General features: G+C 35.1%; 3 protein-coding genes across 5 annotated transcripts in view; 2 read left to right on the top strand and 1 right to left on the bottom strand.

The window, feature by feature from the left end:
- Positions 1-16026, bottom strand: part of LOC119768748 (keratin, type I cytoskeletal 9-like) — an 81875-nt gene that overhangs the window by 9027 nt on the left and 56822 nt on the right. The window lies entirely within an intron of this gene.
- LOC6042954 (pyruvate carboxylase 1) lies at positions 396-1852 on the top strand. Its single transcript, XM_038259716.1, has 3 exons — positions 396-634; positions 679-711; positions 798-1852. Exon 3 carries the CDS (start codon positions 884-886, stop codon positions 1334-1336), a length of 453 nt encoding a protein of 150 aa, XP_038115644.1. The 5' UTR covers positions 396-634; positions 679-711; positions 798-883; the 3' UTR covers positions 1337-1852.
- LOC6050305 (venom peptide SjAPI-2) lies at positions 7843-8350 on the top strand. Its single transcript, XM_001866901.2, has 2 exons — positions 7843-7960; positions 8021-8350. Exons 1-2 carry the CDS (start codon positions 7888-7890, stop codon positions 8206-8208), a joined length of 261 nt encoding a protein of 86 aa, XP_001866936.2. The 5' UTR covers positions 7843-7887; the 3' UTR covers positions 8209-8350.

Genomic DNA, 16026 nt, shown 5'->3' with positions numbered 1-16026 from the left:
TTAGCAACTCAACGGTGTGACGTCATACCGTTTGTTTTGGTTTGGTTTGCCATACGATTTTGCAAGAAATCTCAGTTTCTCGCATAAAATCGTTAAAAATTTGGTTTATTAGGGGAACTATACCCTTTCTCAGCCTATTTCTATTATCGGCCTATCAGCACTTTGATCATGAATTACAGCTTTCATGAAGTGTTTTTGACTGTTCCAAAGTGATAAATAGCTCAAATAATTGCTCACTCACAGCTCTCCATTGATGATACATCTGAAAATGTTGATTTAATAGCGGAAAACGCAAAAGTGATGAGAATTGGTCGAACGGCTTAGAGTGATTAAAATGGGCATATTTCCCCTATTGAAAAAATTGAAGTTAAAGGTAAGTGCCAACAACTATGACACGTCTACATCAATATTTTTCCACATTAATGTTTTGATATTCCAGATATTGTCGGAATTGCCATAAACTGCGACCAGCACTGACGAACAGAGGACGGTCTCCTTGCGGAACTAAGAACGTGGACCTAACCGATAGTGGCCGTACCAAGGACATGAAGGAAAACCGGTGCCAGTGGCCGGAAGCAGTCCGTCGGATGGGATACTGCTGAAGCGATCAGCAGCAGCAGCAGCGTCAACATTAGTAAGTTGTTATGCTTCACGATGGACTACAAGTGCCCCCAACAGCAAATGCAGCAGTAGTCTCCACCGGAGAACCAGGTAATTATTTGACGTGATAAAGGCGACCATCGCCAGCCTGGCCACGACTTTAAGTTGGCACTTACCTGATTCCTTTCCCAAACCAGGCCGAGTAGAAACCCATCCGGTCCGTGCTGGCTGCGAACCGCGGCGAAATCGCTACCGTGTCTTCCTAGTGTGTAACGAGCTGGGCATGCCGTCGGTGGCCATCTACTCCGAGCAGAATCGCCAGCACATGCACCGACAGAAGGCCGACGAGTCGTACATCGATGGCAAGGGCCTAGCCCCGGTCGAGGTCTGCAACACATTCCAGAAATTATCCGGGTGTGCAAGGAGAACGACGTCGACGACATGCACCCCGGTTAAGGGTCATATCGGTCCATCACCTAAGGTTGTCCAGCAGATGGGAGACAAAGTGGCCGCCCGTAAGGCTGCCATTGAAGCAGGCGTTCTAATCGTACCGGATACGGACGGTCCCGTGACCATCAAGGTGGAAGTGTTGGTTTTTTGCAAGAAGCACGGATTTCCCGTGATCTTCAAGGCAGCGTTGAGTGGAAGTAGCCGTGGAAAGGAAAGTGTGAAAAATGGTAGAGGTCGGGGACAACTTCGAGCGAGCGAGTTCGGAGGCGAAGGCTTCCGTCGGTAATGGTGCCATGCTTATTGGAAGGTTCATCGAACGACCTAGGCATATTGAGTTGCAACTGCTGGATGACAAAGCTGGCAACGTGGATCATTTGTACGAACGTGATGGCCCGGTTGAGCGGCGGCACCAGAAGTTGGTGGAAATTGCACCTGCACCAAAACTGGCCCGCGAGGGGAAAAAAAAAACGAATACGCTGTCAAGTTGGGCAGACACGTCAGATATGAAAACGCCGGAATCGTGGAGGTCCTTTGAGACGGCAACTTCTACTCATCAAAGTGAACGCCCGTCTGCAAGTGGAGCACCGGAATTGATTTCGTTTAGTTGGGACTAAATCTAAAATCCGTGTCGCCGAGGGAATCACGCTGCCAGAGTTGGGATACACTCATGATATCATTTAAACTCCCCAACAGCAGCAACCGCTAATACAGCCTAATTACGAAGAACAACAAATGGCAAAAAGTTGATCTCAACGATTTTTTTAAGTAAGCAAAAATACAACAAAATACTGTTAGGTACATAACACATGCACACTATCTGTAACAGAAATATATTCTTAAAACAGCTTAAAACTACTCTTCAGTTCAATTTGTTTTCATTCATCTTGTAATCATCGATGGCAACTAGTTTTGATTCATAAAAAGTACTTCTCGGTTTGTATTTAAGACCAAATTCATTTGGAACCCCGATCGTACAGAACTTCAATCTCCCCCCCTTCTTGGACAATTTTCCATACAAAAAAAACTTTTTTGTATGAAGCGTGGACAATCACCATACCCCCCTCCCCCTCCCCGCCTCTCCTAAAGTATCCACGTGGTTTATGGATGGTCCCCTAGTTATATGTGTCCAAACAACTCCTGAAAATCTTACGCCGATTGGTATGGTCGATGCGGATTGGTATGCACTGCTCGTGTACTTCCTCTGAAGTATCGTTTAAAAGTGTTCATATCAGGAATAAATAAAAATCTCGAAAAAATCTTTCACCACTCATGCACAACATAGTTCAAATTAATCTTTTCATGCGTGAAAGTAACCAAAAAAGCATAAATTGCAATAAAAAGCTCTTTTTTCATTGATTTTGTATACCATCCTGCAGTGCCGAGAACGGTATGACGTCATCACGAGAGGCTTCGCGAATGTTGACACTTTTTCGCTTACTAACACTAATCCAAAACGTTTTCAGCCGGACCTTTTAAATATACGGACATTGCATGACATTCACATGTAAAGTCGAATGGGGCAGATTCACGTGTGAAACATGTGATATTGCTATGTGACTTTCTTTCAGTGTAGTGGCGGTGAGGCAATCTATCGAGCAATTAAATGTGAGAGTGTGTGCGTGCAACATGGAGTTAAACTTTTCAAAGTGCCATGGTAACCTTCACAGCAACTTCACAGAAAGTTTAACTCCATGTTGCACACACTCTCACTTTTAATTTCTCGATAGAGTTATCTACGTGCGCATGTATTGCGTGTACGTACACGGAAAAGATTGAGGTTAAATTTTGTACCCACCAGCAAAACAAACGGGGTGCTAGTGTGCGTGAGTTCGGGCTTAGATAACTCTATAGAGTAATCTACGTGCGCATGTATTGAAAAAGATTGAGGTTAAATTTTGTTCGGACAGCACAATCAAATGGTGCGCTAGTGTGTGTACGCGAAACGTCATAAAGCTCTAAATTTCCCACGGCAAAACCACGCCATCCCTACTGTCAAAAAGGTAAATATTATGATCGGTAACAAGAGTAACTTGGATTTACTACACGAATTCGGGATCATAGAGGCCTACACAGCAAATTTTGGGTTGCCATTTCAGTAAAATAAATAACCATCACATTTGCAGAAATTCGGTAATAAACGAAAACAATACTGAAAAATCAGTACACTCAAACCCCGATGGTTTGACACCAACTTTTGTCAAACGAACGGGGTCACTTTTTAGTTTGACACCCCTTTTACACGGAGTTCACACATACTACCAAACGTTTGTTTTGATAGTACGCGTAAGCGCCGTGTAAAAAGTGACAGTTCGTCACTTTTTAGTTTGACTTTGACCAACCAACGGGGTACAAACTAAAAAAGTGTCAAACGAAAAAGTGACCAACCACCGGGGGTTGAGTGTAACTGCATATCTGTCAAACTGAAATGTCATTTTTGACTTATTCTTTGGATGCTGCTGAGAGAAAATCCTCTTTCAAATGTGTTGTTTTTAAAATTTTGTATTGTGATCTTCAGAAACAAAGGTAAGAAAAATGTTATTAGCAAATGCCTCGATACTAACCACCTGTTTTTTTTTTAGGTTTGGGCGATTGATGAAATAATTGAATTAACAACAGTATTTTAATGACAAGCAAAATAATATTTTGATAGTTGAAATATCAGCAATGATTGCTGAATCTTCAGCAAATGATCTGTCAAACTGCCACAAGAAAATTATTGAAATCTTTTGCTGAAATTTCAGTTGTTTTGACAACAATTTTACTGAAATTTTAGTAAATCATAATGAGAATTCAGTGAAATCTAAATTACTGAATCGTTTACTGAAATTTCAGTAGATGAAAATTCAGTAAAGCTTTACTGAATTTCAGCAAAAAAAATTTAGAGTGTATGTTTTACTTGTTTGTCGGAAATGTTTTTTCCAACATAAAATCTGGGGTTCTGGATGCACAGCAAGAACGAGAAAATGGCGAAAACTAGATTTTTTTTTACAGAATCTGCGATTGCCTACTTTTTTTTAAATAGCAAAGGCTGCGTCTTTCAATTAACAAATATAAGACAAACACGTTACTTGATCTGCCCACCATTGAAAAAACGGCTAATATCCACTTTTGGCAAAAACGAGATAATAGCACCAGGTAGTAGAGGATGTTCCAACGCATCTTCTGGAACATGAATTTCACTGAAATAGTGTTTAGACTTGGCTGCCGATGCGAAAAACCAAACGGCTAATATGCCACTCTTATGGAAAATTGCCTTGACAGAGATTTTGTGACAAACACTAAAACGCGTTTTTCTCGGAATACTTCACGGAGAGACCGTGCCCAGAAATTTTAACAATTAAAATTGTTGATTTTACTTTCGTTAATTTTAACAAAAACGTACTTGTTACTGCCAATATTCCGTTAGAATAACTAAAATTTAGTATTAATTTAATAACCTGTTTGTTGAAAATGCTAGAGGCAAAAAGCTAACAGATTTCCCGAACTCGAATGAACGTGCTCGACTGTTAGCTTTGGTTTTAGGAAAATTAAAAATTTTGTTGGTTGAATATAATTTACATTTGGTTGAATATTTAAAAGATGAACTTGGGTTTGTTTACGTCTGTCATTTGAAGTCAGGATTCGAACGAGAGCGGTCGATTTGTTGAGTTTGTGTTGTTAATTATGAAGTGAGAGGATGTGAAAGGTGAAACTTACACTATTTAGCTAATGTTGAAGTGGCACATCAAAGTGTTGCAACTGGGGAGGTGGAATTGGTGAGAAGGTTTGTTGATGATTTCTTTGCAGGTGATAAACTATGAAGAGCAAGAGGACGATTTGCCATGAGGACCTCCAATGCGAGTGAGTTGAACATGTTAGAAGAATGTTTGATGGAACGAGAGGGCAATAGAAGGGAAATGCGGACCGACTCTTCACGGATAGAGCAGCTCGGGCAAATTTAACAAAATGTTGGTTAATCCAAGTAAGTATGGGTTTATTTTTGCACAATAATTTATCTAATGTGATTCTTATTAGAAAACTGAATCATTAAAAAGCTTCGTGCTTACGACGGATAAAATCTTAATGAACCATTATTTTTTTCCAGAATCATCAATTATTAAATACATAGAAATGCCATGTGTAAGCAACATAAACAACATAAAAATAGAGATGAAGTAAAATATAAAAAAAATAAAAATATATAAAATATATAAAAGAAGATAATTATTATCTTGAATGTTTTGTTGCAAATACGACTGCTCAATAAACTGGTAAGTAAAACTCAAAATATTTTTTTCAGGAATCAAAGTACGTTGAATAAATTGAATCAAATGCAATGAAAGTTTGTTGCCAAAAGTAATTGTTAAATTAATGCAACTTTGGTAAGTAGCATTATTGATATTTCTTCTTTCCTCAATATAATTTCATTTATTTACGTTCCTTTTTCAGTTTATAGCCGAAATTAAGAATTTTGTATTAAATTAATGTCAAATCCAATGTTAGAATATCCAATTACATCAAAATGAATTATAGTTCAAATCATAGATGAAAGGAACTCCAAAACTCTATTAGGTTATAAGAAACACGAAATTGTAAATTGATTATTTACTAATAAACACTAATTGAATTGAATTGTATTAAATTACTAATACATTTCACATGTCTATTTGCAGCAAAAGGTTCACTTTAGTGAAAATTCTGTTTCCAACCACAAGAAAAATAACTAAACCTGAGACCATTGTAGATGATGATGACTTATCGGATGATTTCACAGTGATGGTAAGTGGATACAACACTTAATTTTATACAACATAATAAAAATATAAGCTTAAAACTTGGTGAAAATTTTGCTCGATTTCTATTTTTCAGGAATTCATGTTAAATTAAACATCTTTTTTAAATATGTTTAACAAAATTTGTAATATGCTTTTCATTATTTTTAGTTTAATGCAACGTAATTTTTTAAAACATTAATCAAACTTTACATGTTTTATAACAACAGTTAAAAAAAAGTTTTGTTTTGATGCTTTTAACAGTAACTTAACAACTTCATGCAAAAAAACAAATTAGTACAAAACGTTAAATTTTTAGGCAGATTAAATGCGAAAATAAAAACACTCAGCATTAATTTGTGAGGCATTATTACAAAATTTACTGCAAATTCAATAAAAATATCGCTAACAACTGCTAGTTATTGACTACATGTACGAATATTTTTCTGAATTCAAGTAAGACAATAGTTAAAATATAGCTAGAAATTCGGCCCAGCCTATATCGTTAGATAATTAAAGAAAACATATATAAACACTTGCATAAATTATGTCTAATTAAGAAATGTTTTGTTATAAAAATACTAATAATTTGCTGCATGCAAAAATATTTCGGTTGATACAACGAAAAAAAATTGTTGAAAAAAAGTTGAAAAACATTTCCCACCCAGTCTTCAACAGAATATTCCACAATATTTCAGCTGAAAACAAGAAATTTTTAGTTAATTTTCTGAAAAAAATATTCTAGCAGTCGACTGCTAGAATTTTTTTTCGGCCATTTAACCAACAAAAATGGCAATTCCAAGTATTTTTTTAGTTAATTTTAATTATCGTTGGTCAGCAATTTCGGGTTAACAAAATCAACAATCGATTGTTGAAAAAAAGCTGTGTAAAAAATTAACCCATACTTTTAGTTAAATTAACCAAGATTTTCTTAGATTTGCCCCGGCCGGTCTCTCCGTGTTGATTTGGCATAATAGCCGAATTTTCAATTATGGACAGTGATCCAGTTTTATGTGGTTGGTGCCTTCCTCACATTCATATCCAGATCTTTAATCGCGTCAAAATCGCGTAGTGGTACCAACATTATAAAAAAATGTAGCTGTCGTACGTTGTTTGTAATATTGGTAGCACCGAGTGATTTTGACCTTTCTGGCGTGCGTAACTCCGTTTTTATTCGTAACGTCCTCCATGCTTGAAAATGTGTGAATACATTCAGTCAAAATAGCGTAATAATATAATATTCCCTATTAACATGTTAAAACAATTAGGCTTCTTTATTTTTTTTTAATCTTTCTGGCTAATCATTCTTTTGATAACCTATCCAATGATAGTTCACATGATAGATCCAGACAACGTTTTCATCAGAATATCTGAAAAATGTCATATGCAAAAACAACAAGCTGAGAATAACGCAAGACAAGTAAGTTCACGAAAAAAAAAAACACTGGATTTCCTCCTGATTTCTAGAATAAAGATTTGAATGTTTTAGACTTTTCTGAAAGATCATACCTAGATTACTTTTTCAAAATCACCTATGCGCCACGGGTTTCCTATGTACATAGGACCTTTTGAAAAAGTAAGCGAGATACGATTTTGAACCAAACTGCATCAATAGCTCAATATAGATCGTTTTTAAGCATAACTATTAAAGTACTTTTACTAAACTTCATAATTTTTACTAGGGATTTAGACTTAGGGACTCAGTAAGATGAGAAAGGCAAAAATATCAAAATTTTCCGTAAATTTTAAGAGAATTTTATTTTTAGAAGCGATGGACTGAGTTAAATTATTAAATTAAATAAAACCATTACCAATAAAAAATATCAAAGTTTTTTTTTATTTACTTCCCCGCATGCCATTAAAGCTCACCAAATCTTATCACTTTTGATACAGTAATAAACACAGGGAGTTTATTTTTGATAGCGTGATTGATTTGTTTATCTGTAAAGAAGAAATGTTTTTGTCTTTATCAGAGAGGTGATTCACTATGGAATGCAAATTTGGCTTATATAATTGATATTGAATATCATATAAATTTGGAAGGCAGCTTCATCCATGAGTTCAATCAGTTTTCAGCCTATCGAAGATGCGCTCGGTTGTATTGTTTCTTATTTTGGCTAGTTGTCTGACCTTGTCCGCTTCAAATCCACTAGAGCCAGGTGATACTTTGATATTATTTTAGTGAAAACAAATAACCACCCTCATCCTAACCTCACCAGTGCCCTGTCAACACCACGAGATGTTCCTCCAGTGTGGAACCGTCTGTCCGGACACGTGCGAGACGATCAGATCAACGGAACCACGAATTTGTCCAGCAATTTGCATCAGCGGATGCTTCTGCCAAGAGGATTACGTCCGAAACGCCGAAAACCAGTGTATTTTGCGTGCCGAGTGTGCCTTGGGTTGAGTGACCAACGATTTGATTTGAGTTCCTAGGACAAGTTGACGCAAACATGTGTTTGTGGTTTTTATGTACATCTTATCACGCGCCGGCCTCTTCCCACAATTTGAAAGTCAATAAAAGCAACAAGTGTTTACCGATAAAGCAATTTCCGTTCCGAGACTGCTTCGTTTGCTCATGAAAAAGAGTGAGAGAGGGAGAGAATGCTGATCGGGTTTTCCAGGCTCTCAGTTTTCATGAGTGTAAACTCGGGAGGGAGCTCACGAGATACTGTCAACATTATGTTTACAATCAATTTGATTTTAGTAGGCGAATCAGTACACCCTTACCAAAAATCATGATTTTTTGAGTTCCAAATCCCACTTTTCATACGAATTTTTCAGTTCAACCCATATAACCATTTTTATGGTAGTAGTACCTGAACTCAAAAAATCGTATGAAAAGTGGGATTTGGAACTCAAAAAATCATGATTTTTGGTAAGGGTGTATGTCTTTTGCAAGGGGACGAGTTACTAATAACTTGATTGATGTCGATCTGTAAAAAACAGTTATCTCATAATAATAATTATTATTATTGTTATTTTCATTGATAAATTAAATTATACAAAATTAAGCTCAGTGAAAGAATATTAATTTTTCACTTTATCAAGTAAATTTTAATGAATTCACCTTTGTTGATATGTTGTTTGTACACAATTCACAATTAACAAAGGTTTTGTAGGCGGTTGATTAAATTTTGTAGGTAAGGCCTGATTTATTTTGTATTGCTAATGCTAATGATGATTTTTTTGCCTAGAATGATTGTTTATTTGGTCATATTTTGTTTTGTTTGAATAATTTATTTGATGTTACGACAAAGATTTTGCTCATCAGTAAAATCAAAATCAATACATTTGGTGGAAAGCTGAAAGAATTGATTTGGCGTCCTTCACGCTCTTTCACCAAGTATTGGCGGATTTTCTACAAGGACGCATGTGAGCTATGAAGAATGTGTTTGCTTAGGGTGGTTATTTTTATAAAGTTTTTAACCTTTCTATAGTTTTTTTTTTGAATTGGTCTTATAAACATATAAAACACAATAATTTATAGGACCTTTTCAAAAAAAAACTCTGGATTTTGTAATAGGCAATAATAGCTTAAACATGATGTGATAATTTTAGCTAATTTATTCTAAAATAAGGGTTGAAATCAGCACTTTTTGCTTTCAAGTGACTTTTTTTACTATTTGTATTGATCTGATTAGATGCATAATTTAAAATTTTCCTATAAAATCATAAATGAACCACCCTAGTCCGTCTGCCCGGCGCATTACAAGCATACAAGAGCAGCATATCTCACACATGTGGAGCAGCCGCACACATGTTCGCCACAGTCGTGGTGGTGAATCGATGACGTGTTTTACATGTAGCAACAACGTTTGCACTGCGATTGTGGCACCCGGTGGGAGTGTGACTTAGGGGTGGCAGTTCGCAGAGTTTTTTTTTTCATTCTTACTTTTTGCTTTTCGGGAGAGTGCGAGCGAGGCGGCTTTGGCCCATTTTTACTGCGCAGGATCGATAATGAATTGTCGATGGGTATCGTGCAGAGCAGCAGCAGCAGCAGCAGCATAAATGCTTCGACCGGAATCTATGTGAAACATGTTGTAGATTTACGCGGAAAGCGGACCAAAATGACAAGTAAACCTTTTAACCTCTTTGGCCGCTTCGTCCTTGTTAAGAGGAAAGCCACTCATCGACTAGCGGTCAGCTGAAGGCAAATTTTCAATAAATGCCCTTGCAAACATTTTTTGAAGTAAATTTTTTTGCTCAGTCTTCGAAGGTGTTGAAAAATGGAAGGTTCATATAATAGATTTCAAAGAATATTTAACAAACCTGTTTCTTACAGCTGTTTTTTTTTTATATTTTTCTTATGACTTTTTAAAAGTTGATGTCCCTTCACCCTCACCGAGGTCGAAGGGGGGGATTCTATATAAAATGTATATAACAAACCTTAGTTGCCACAATTAAACAAAATATTTAAGCAATTTTATAAACCAAATAAAATTTAGAAATTTAGCGAAACTTTATTCGCACAATAATAAAAAGTATGCCAGAAAACTATTGAGCAACTTTATTATTGGAACTATTTTTTTGCATTTTTTATGCGTCTTAAACTTTGTAAAAGCCTTTTCTATTTCCAAAAAAGCCATTGTGCGTCAAATATGATCTGAATCTGAAAAAAGGAGTTTAACAGTGCACATCAACCAGAGCTTTTGAACCCAGATTTTTGCTACAGACATTATAGTATCTTCTTAACTACGGGAACTATCGATATGATTTTCATTCATCCCCTAAAGTACTGTCCACAAAATAATTTACAACAAAGTTTGACTAATTTTGCAATCGCGTTGTTGCGGAATTGGGTCCGCAAGTTTGACAATTTTAGAATAATAAGACAACAACTTCCTTCATTGCTGTGCACCATTAACAAGATAAAAAACAACTTTTTAGCTATGCTTTGAGTCAGCTCTAAAATTTGTCGAAAATTAACGCAAAAATGAATTATCTAAAAGAATATTTGTTAAGGAACGTTATTTATTTAAGATACAAAATATCTCCCCCTCACACAAAATATTCATGGCAATAAAAATTATAAACAAAACTTTTAATAGCAGATTTAACGATTTTTACTGCGATTTTGGATTTATTTTTGCTAGAAATTTGCTAAAGAGATTTTTTAAAACAAAGTATCTTTTAAAATATCTTCAAAACTAATCACATCCAAAATTAAAAAAAAAATAGTTCCAAAATGAGTTCATTGTTTAAAATTGTTTAAAAACAATGTTTCAATAAAATGCGGACCAATTTCACAGATTATAATTTCGATTGTAAAGTTTCACGGCCGAGGGCAATTTTCACGGATAACGCGGCTTCCGCAAAATCATTTTTTAAATTAAAAAAAAAAAATTGAAATCATTGAAAAATTGTCAAATAAATGTATTTATCGTACTTTTAAATATAAAATTTAGATTTGATTGGAAAAGTGTTCTGCAAAAATCAGAATTTTGCTAAAATTTAACAATTTTTGAAATGTGCCCATCCCAAGTAACAAACGATTTGCCTAATACTCTTCACAAGTTTTATTAAAGCTTTGGAAAATGTTACCAAGTTTCATAACAACTTTGAATTATCCTATCAAGTTCTATCCTCGCTTTTCTTTCAAGATATCTTGAAAACTTTTCTAGTAGGTTTTCAAGACTGTCGAAACAGTTTTATTTATTAGTTTAAATAAGATTTTCAAGCATTCTTTTAGTGACTCAAATAAAACCATCTTAAAACCAATTGTGCTAGTAGTTGCATGTTCCAAAACCGTAGGACTTTAGCTGTCAAAAGCAACATTTCAATCATGGAGCAGCAGCAGCAGCGCAGTTGCAGGAGACATTTTGTGTGAATTTACAGATTATGAAATAAAAATTCCGTTACCATTATTGTTGCTATCTCTGTGAAAACCATTTAAAGCGAAAAGTGATTTGTTTGCGGATAAAATTATTCAAGGAGCAGTCGAACCATGCCGTCCCTAGTTTGTGATTTTTTCTGAAGATTGAAGAAAATTAGTGTTGTGCAATGTCTATGCTGATTCGTAATCCATCATTGGATGAAAACTAACGAGGCAGCAAATGTGTTTTTTTTTTAATTTTTAACTTGACTAGCGTTCAAATTAACTATTTCAACTTCCAAAACGGCATTTTCTTGTCCAAGAATAAGTTGATTTGTTCAAGAATGTTTTAAATTCACAACGGCTTCCTGAAGATAAGATTAAAACTCTTCAGTTTTAGAAATGGCTTAATTAAAACCATGAATATTTTGTTGCATGTATTGCTACGCTCAGTTTGTTCAGTGCAGTTTAGAGGTTAGGTGATCGATTAATAAGAGAATAAAAAGTGTTATTTGTGATTATTTTTCTGTGGCGGATGAAACCTATGACAAACGTTGTAAATGTGTATGTGAAATAAAGAAAAAGTGACGAAAACCATGATCATGTTCATGATAAAGTGAAATATAGAATATGTGACGAAATAAAGCCAAACCAAATAATTGACACTTTGGAATACGTTTTGTCATGTAGTATGTTTTTCCGCAGTATTGTTAATGTTATATGAATAAAAAACAGAGCTATTATTGTGTTTATTTATTTAGAGAGAAAATTATGATCAAATCTACAGCAACAACCTCCTTGCCCTGATATACAGTGTAAACTAACAGGATATCGTTTCAATAAAATTACAATTACAATTACAATTACAATTACAACAATCAAAAAGGGCGCATGCAAATTTGGAACAATTATTATTAAAGTTCTTAGACAACAGGTAACTACTCATCTAAATCCCCTTTGCGGAAGAAAGCTGGAGAGGATTGCTGTTGTTTGAGTGTCCGAGTAATGTGAACCTGAAAATTAGCTACACAGTCGAAATTTTTGTCCAGAAATTTTCACTACCCGGATCTATTTTCCACCTTCGATACAAGCATGCGCTACGGCCAGTGCAACGTGTGATTTAGCCTTGGTTAAAGCAATATCAAGTCTTTCACAAGTCCTACAGTTCTTCAGAAGTCCCCACCAAGAGCATGCTTAGAATAATTACATTTAACATGGTTTTAATCAAGAAAAGAATGGTTTAACGATTTTCGCCATATTGAGAGGCAAGAAATTGGGCAAAAAATCGCAGCCATGTTGAATATTTGAGAGATATCAGAAATTAAACGTATTTTGGCATGAAAATCTTGTAGGTTATTTAAAGATTCAACAAGGCGAGCAGTATTTTTTCGAGGCATCTTGAAAAATTATTCGATCATTTTTTAATGGCATGAACTTTTTGGAAATGTTCTCTAAATTATGCATGTTTTATTTTTCAATATAGCATTTTCCTTGTAAATTTTTGTCTTGTATAATTTTCTAATACTTGTTTATCAAGTAGGGTACACTATAAGACAGAATGGTTTTGATGATAATATTTTTGAATTCAATAAGATCTAGTTAAGGCACGTTTGGTTTTCTTCAAGAGCTGTTCCATTTATATCTTGATTTATTTCAGTCGCTAAGAAGTCTTCCAGGATACTCCAAAACCATTTATCATTTACACAAGATTTATTTAATTCAGCAAGAGTCTTTGAAGACATTGCTAAAACTTATCTGCTAGATTATATCGTTTTAAAACATCCTTGAAAATTGATCTTCATAACCTCCTAAAATAGTCCACTTTGCACTTAACTCAGCTTTAACTCGTGTTTAATACAGCATGTAGGACTAAAATGTTTTATAACCATTTTTGGCCAACGACTCTTAATAATCTCTTCTAGATCGTTTTAAAACTTAAATTGTTACTTGGGATGGTTTCCCAAGTCTATTTTTTTTTCGAAAAGTGCAATAAATTTCCTATAAATTTGTCTTAAAAACTTTTCTTTCTAGTTTCAAAATGTAGCCAAAAAATGAAACAAGAAACAGAAAAATAGGAACTTAGAACCTGAATTGCACTCAATTACCGATATCTTAGCAACAATTGATCCGATTTGAATGTACAAAAATGAACATTTCTTCAACTTTCCAAAGAAAAATTAAGCAAAATTTTGAATAATTGCATTGAAACATTAAAGTTTTTTTTTTAAAATCGCGTCTCGGAATCTCGATAACAAACTCCGAACGTTATTTATTTAAGTATGTCTGAAAAAATCCAATAGAAATAGTTTCAGGCAAAGGCTTTTCGGTCCAGATAGGTCAATAAATCATTTAATTATGCCATACGACTTTTTCAAATTTTAAGCTTGATATTTGAAATTCCATACTATTTTCCACCAACTTTTAACCTTTAGCATGCAAACCAGAGACCGAAAAAAAAATGCTAAAATGTAAAAATAAACAAAATCTTCAAATATTAAATTTTATGTCAAATTATTAACAATATGTTTCAATTAATTTATGAGGAAAACAAAATCCTTAAATTGTAGGTCTTTCTTTGATCTGTGATCTCAAAATTTAATTTGTTCAAATCCAATAAATGTCTTTTTTAATCAAAATAAGCCTCATACAAAAAAATCAAATCAAATTATTCGCCCTACAGCATTGCCTTGGCGTTCTTGATTGCGAGATTCCTACTCGAAACTAAGTGTCCGAAGGCTTGATTGTTGAGGCAATTGCAAATCTCTTTTTACAACTTAGCTTCCATCCACCCGGGATTCGAACTGACTGACTTTTGGATTGTGAGTCCAACTGCCTACCAGCGACTCCACCGAGGCAGGACCCAGCTAGACGACTCCTACACCTGGACTGCGCTATCAACCTATCCTTTTAGGTTAGACCGGGACCAACATTTACTTCCCCGTCCGACGGAAGGCGTGATCAGACAAATCTCGTCTCGAAAAATGCCACCGGGACCGTCTGGGATCGAACCCAAGCCGACTGGGTGAGCGGCAACCACCAAGCCTCAAACAATGTATCCTGAATAGTTAAAATTGATTGTAGTTTTTTTTATGAAAAATTCAATTATCAGCAATATATTTTATACGAAATTTGCATTTACTTTATCAAAAATGCATTTTACATTGTTAGATTTTTTAGGTTGATTGCTCGTCTAGCTGCATATTTTTATGCTCCCTGATTTGTCGAGCCATGATCAGCGATGGCATAATCATCATCAAAAGAAAATCTCTGGATGTTTATCAAGAGAACAAATCCGAAAAGAGCATGGCTCTCCTCTCTCGCGCACGAAAGATCGGTAAAAAGAATCTAAAAAAATCATCATCTTGATTATTCAGCGGAACATCTTTTTCACTACTACACTTGCAAGTGTAACGTCGCACGTCGAAAAATTACCTGTCACATTTTGTAGATGGGCAATGTGTTTAAACAAAGTGAAATTAATATTATTAAGTGGTGCTGACAAGGAAATTCACAAAAAATCATCAGCACATTGGTTATCTTGGAGAATTTTGGGAGCGATTTTCTTTTGCGTGATTTGCCTTCTCTCTCTTTCGCGGGTGAAGAAAGTTCGCAAGCGAAATTGATTTTTTTTTTTTTGCGATTATTCCATCCCTGGCCATGATTGAAGAGGAGGGGAGGGGCAGCCTTAACAGAAAAATAATTTGCAATTTCATGATTAATTGATTTAAATGAATGATTTTTTTTTGTTTTTTTAGATTATATTTTTTTAGACGTATTATTTCTAATGATCATTCTAAACTCTTTAAAATTTGTATCTATTTTCGATAAGTTTCACCACCCTCTAAACAAAAAAAGTCCTAACAATCTATGCATGCATTTGTGTTAATAAGAACAGGATAGCAAACCTGGGTGGGAAATGTAAACGGGAAAAGATTAGTAAATTATACCCTGCCGGGGAAAATTCGACAATGAGAATCAAAAGAGCAACCTAAAGAGACTCGCAAGAGAGAAAAAAGTTGGCGCGCAGTCTTATCAATCTGCCTATTTTTACAATCTATGCCTACCTTTATACCTTTTTGATTCATATTTTTTTATTTATATTTAATCACGTTTCAATCTTTGTTTGAGCAATTTTAGGAAATTTACCCCAAACCCTTAACTTGTTCACACGACCGAACAATTCCAATTCCCTTTGACTCGTGAATCAATAATAAAATAAATCAATTAGCCCCAGGATCACTTCTCCGGTGGGACTTCCTGCCCGGCCAACGGAAAGTCGCTGGAACCCAGTCGAACACTGTTCACGTCTTGCAACGTTCGAGTAGCTCTGCGCGTGACTTGAGCTTTGCCTTGGCCGGTGGTGATCCATAAAAAGGCAATAAATTGCAATTTACCTAATTGAAACGGTAA

This window comes from Culex quinquefasciatus, chromosome 3, assembly GCF_015732765.1.
Source record: "Culex quinquefasciatus strain JHB chromosome 3, VPISU_Cqui_1.0_pri_paternal, whole genome shotgun sequence".
Lineage (NCBI taxonomy): Eukaryota > Metazoa > Arthropoda > Insecta > Diptera > Culicidae > Culex > Culex quinquefasciatus.
This window is presented reverse-complemented; position numbering and strand designations above follow the sequence as displayed.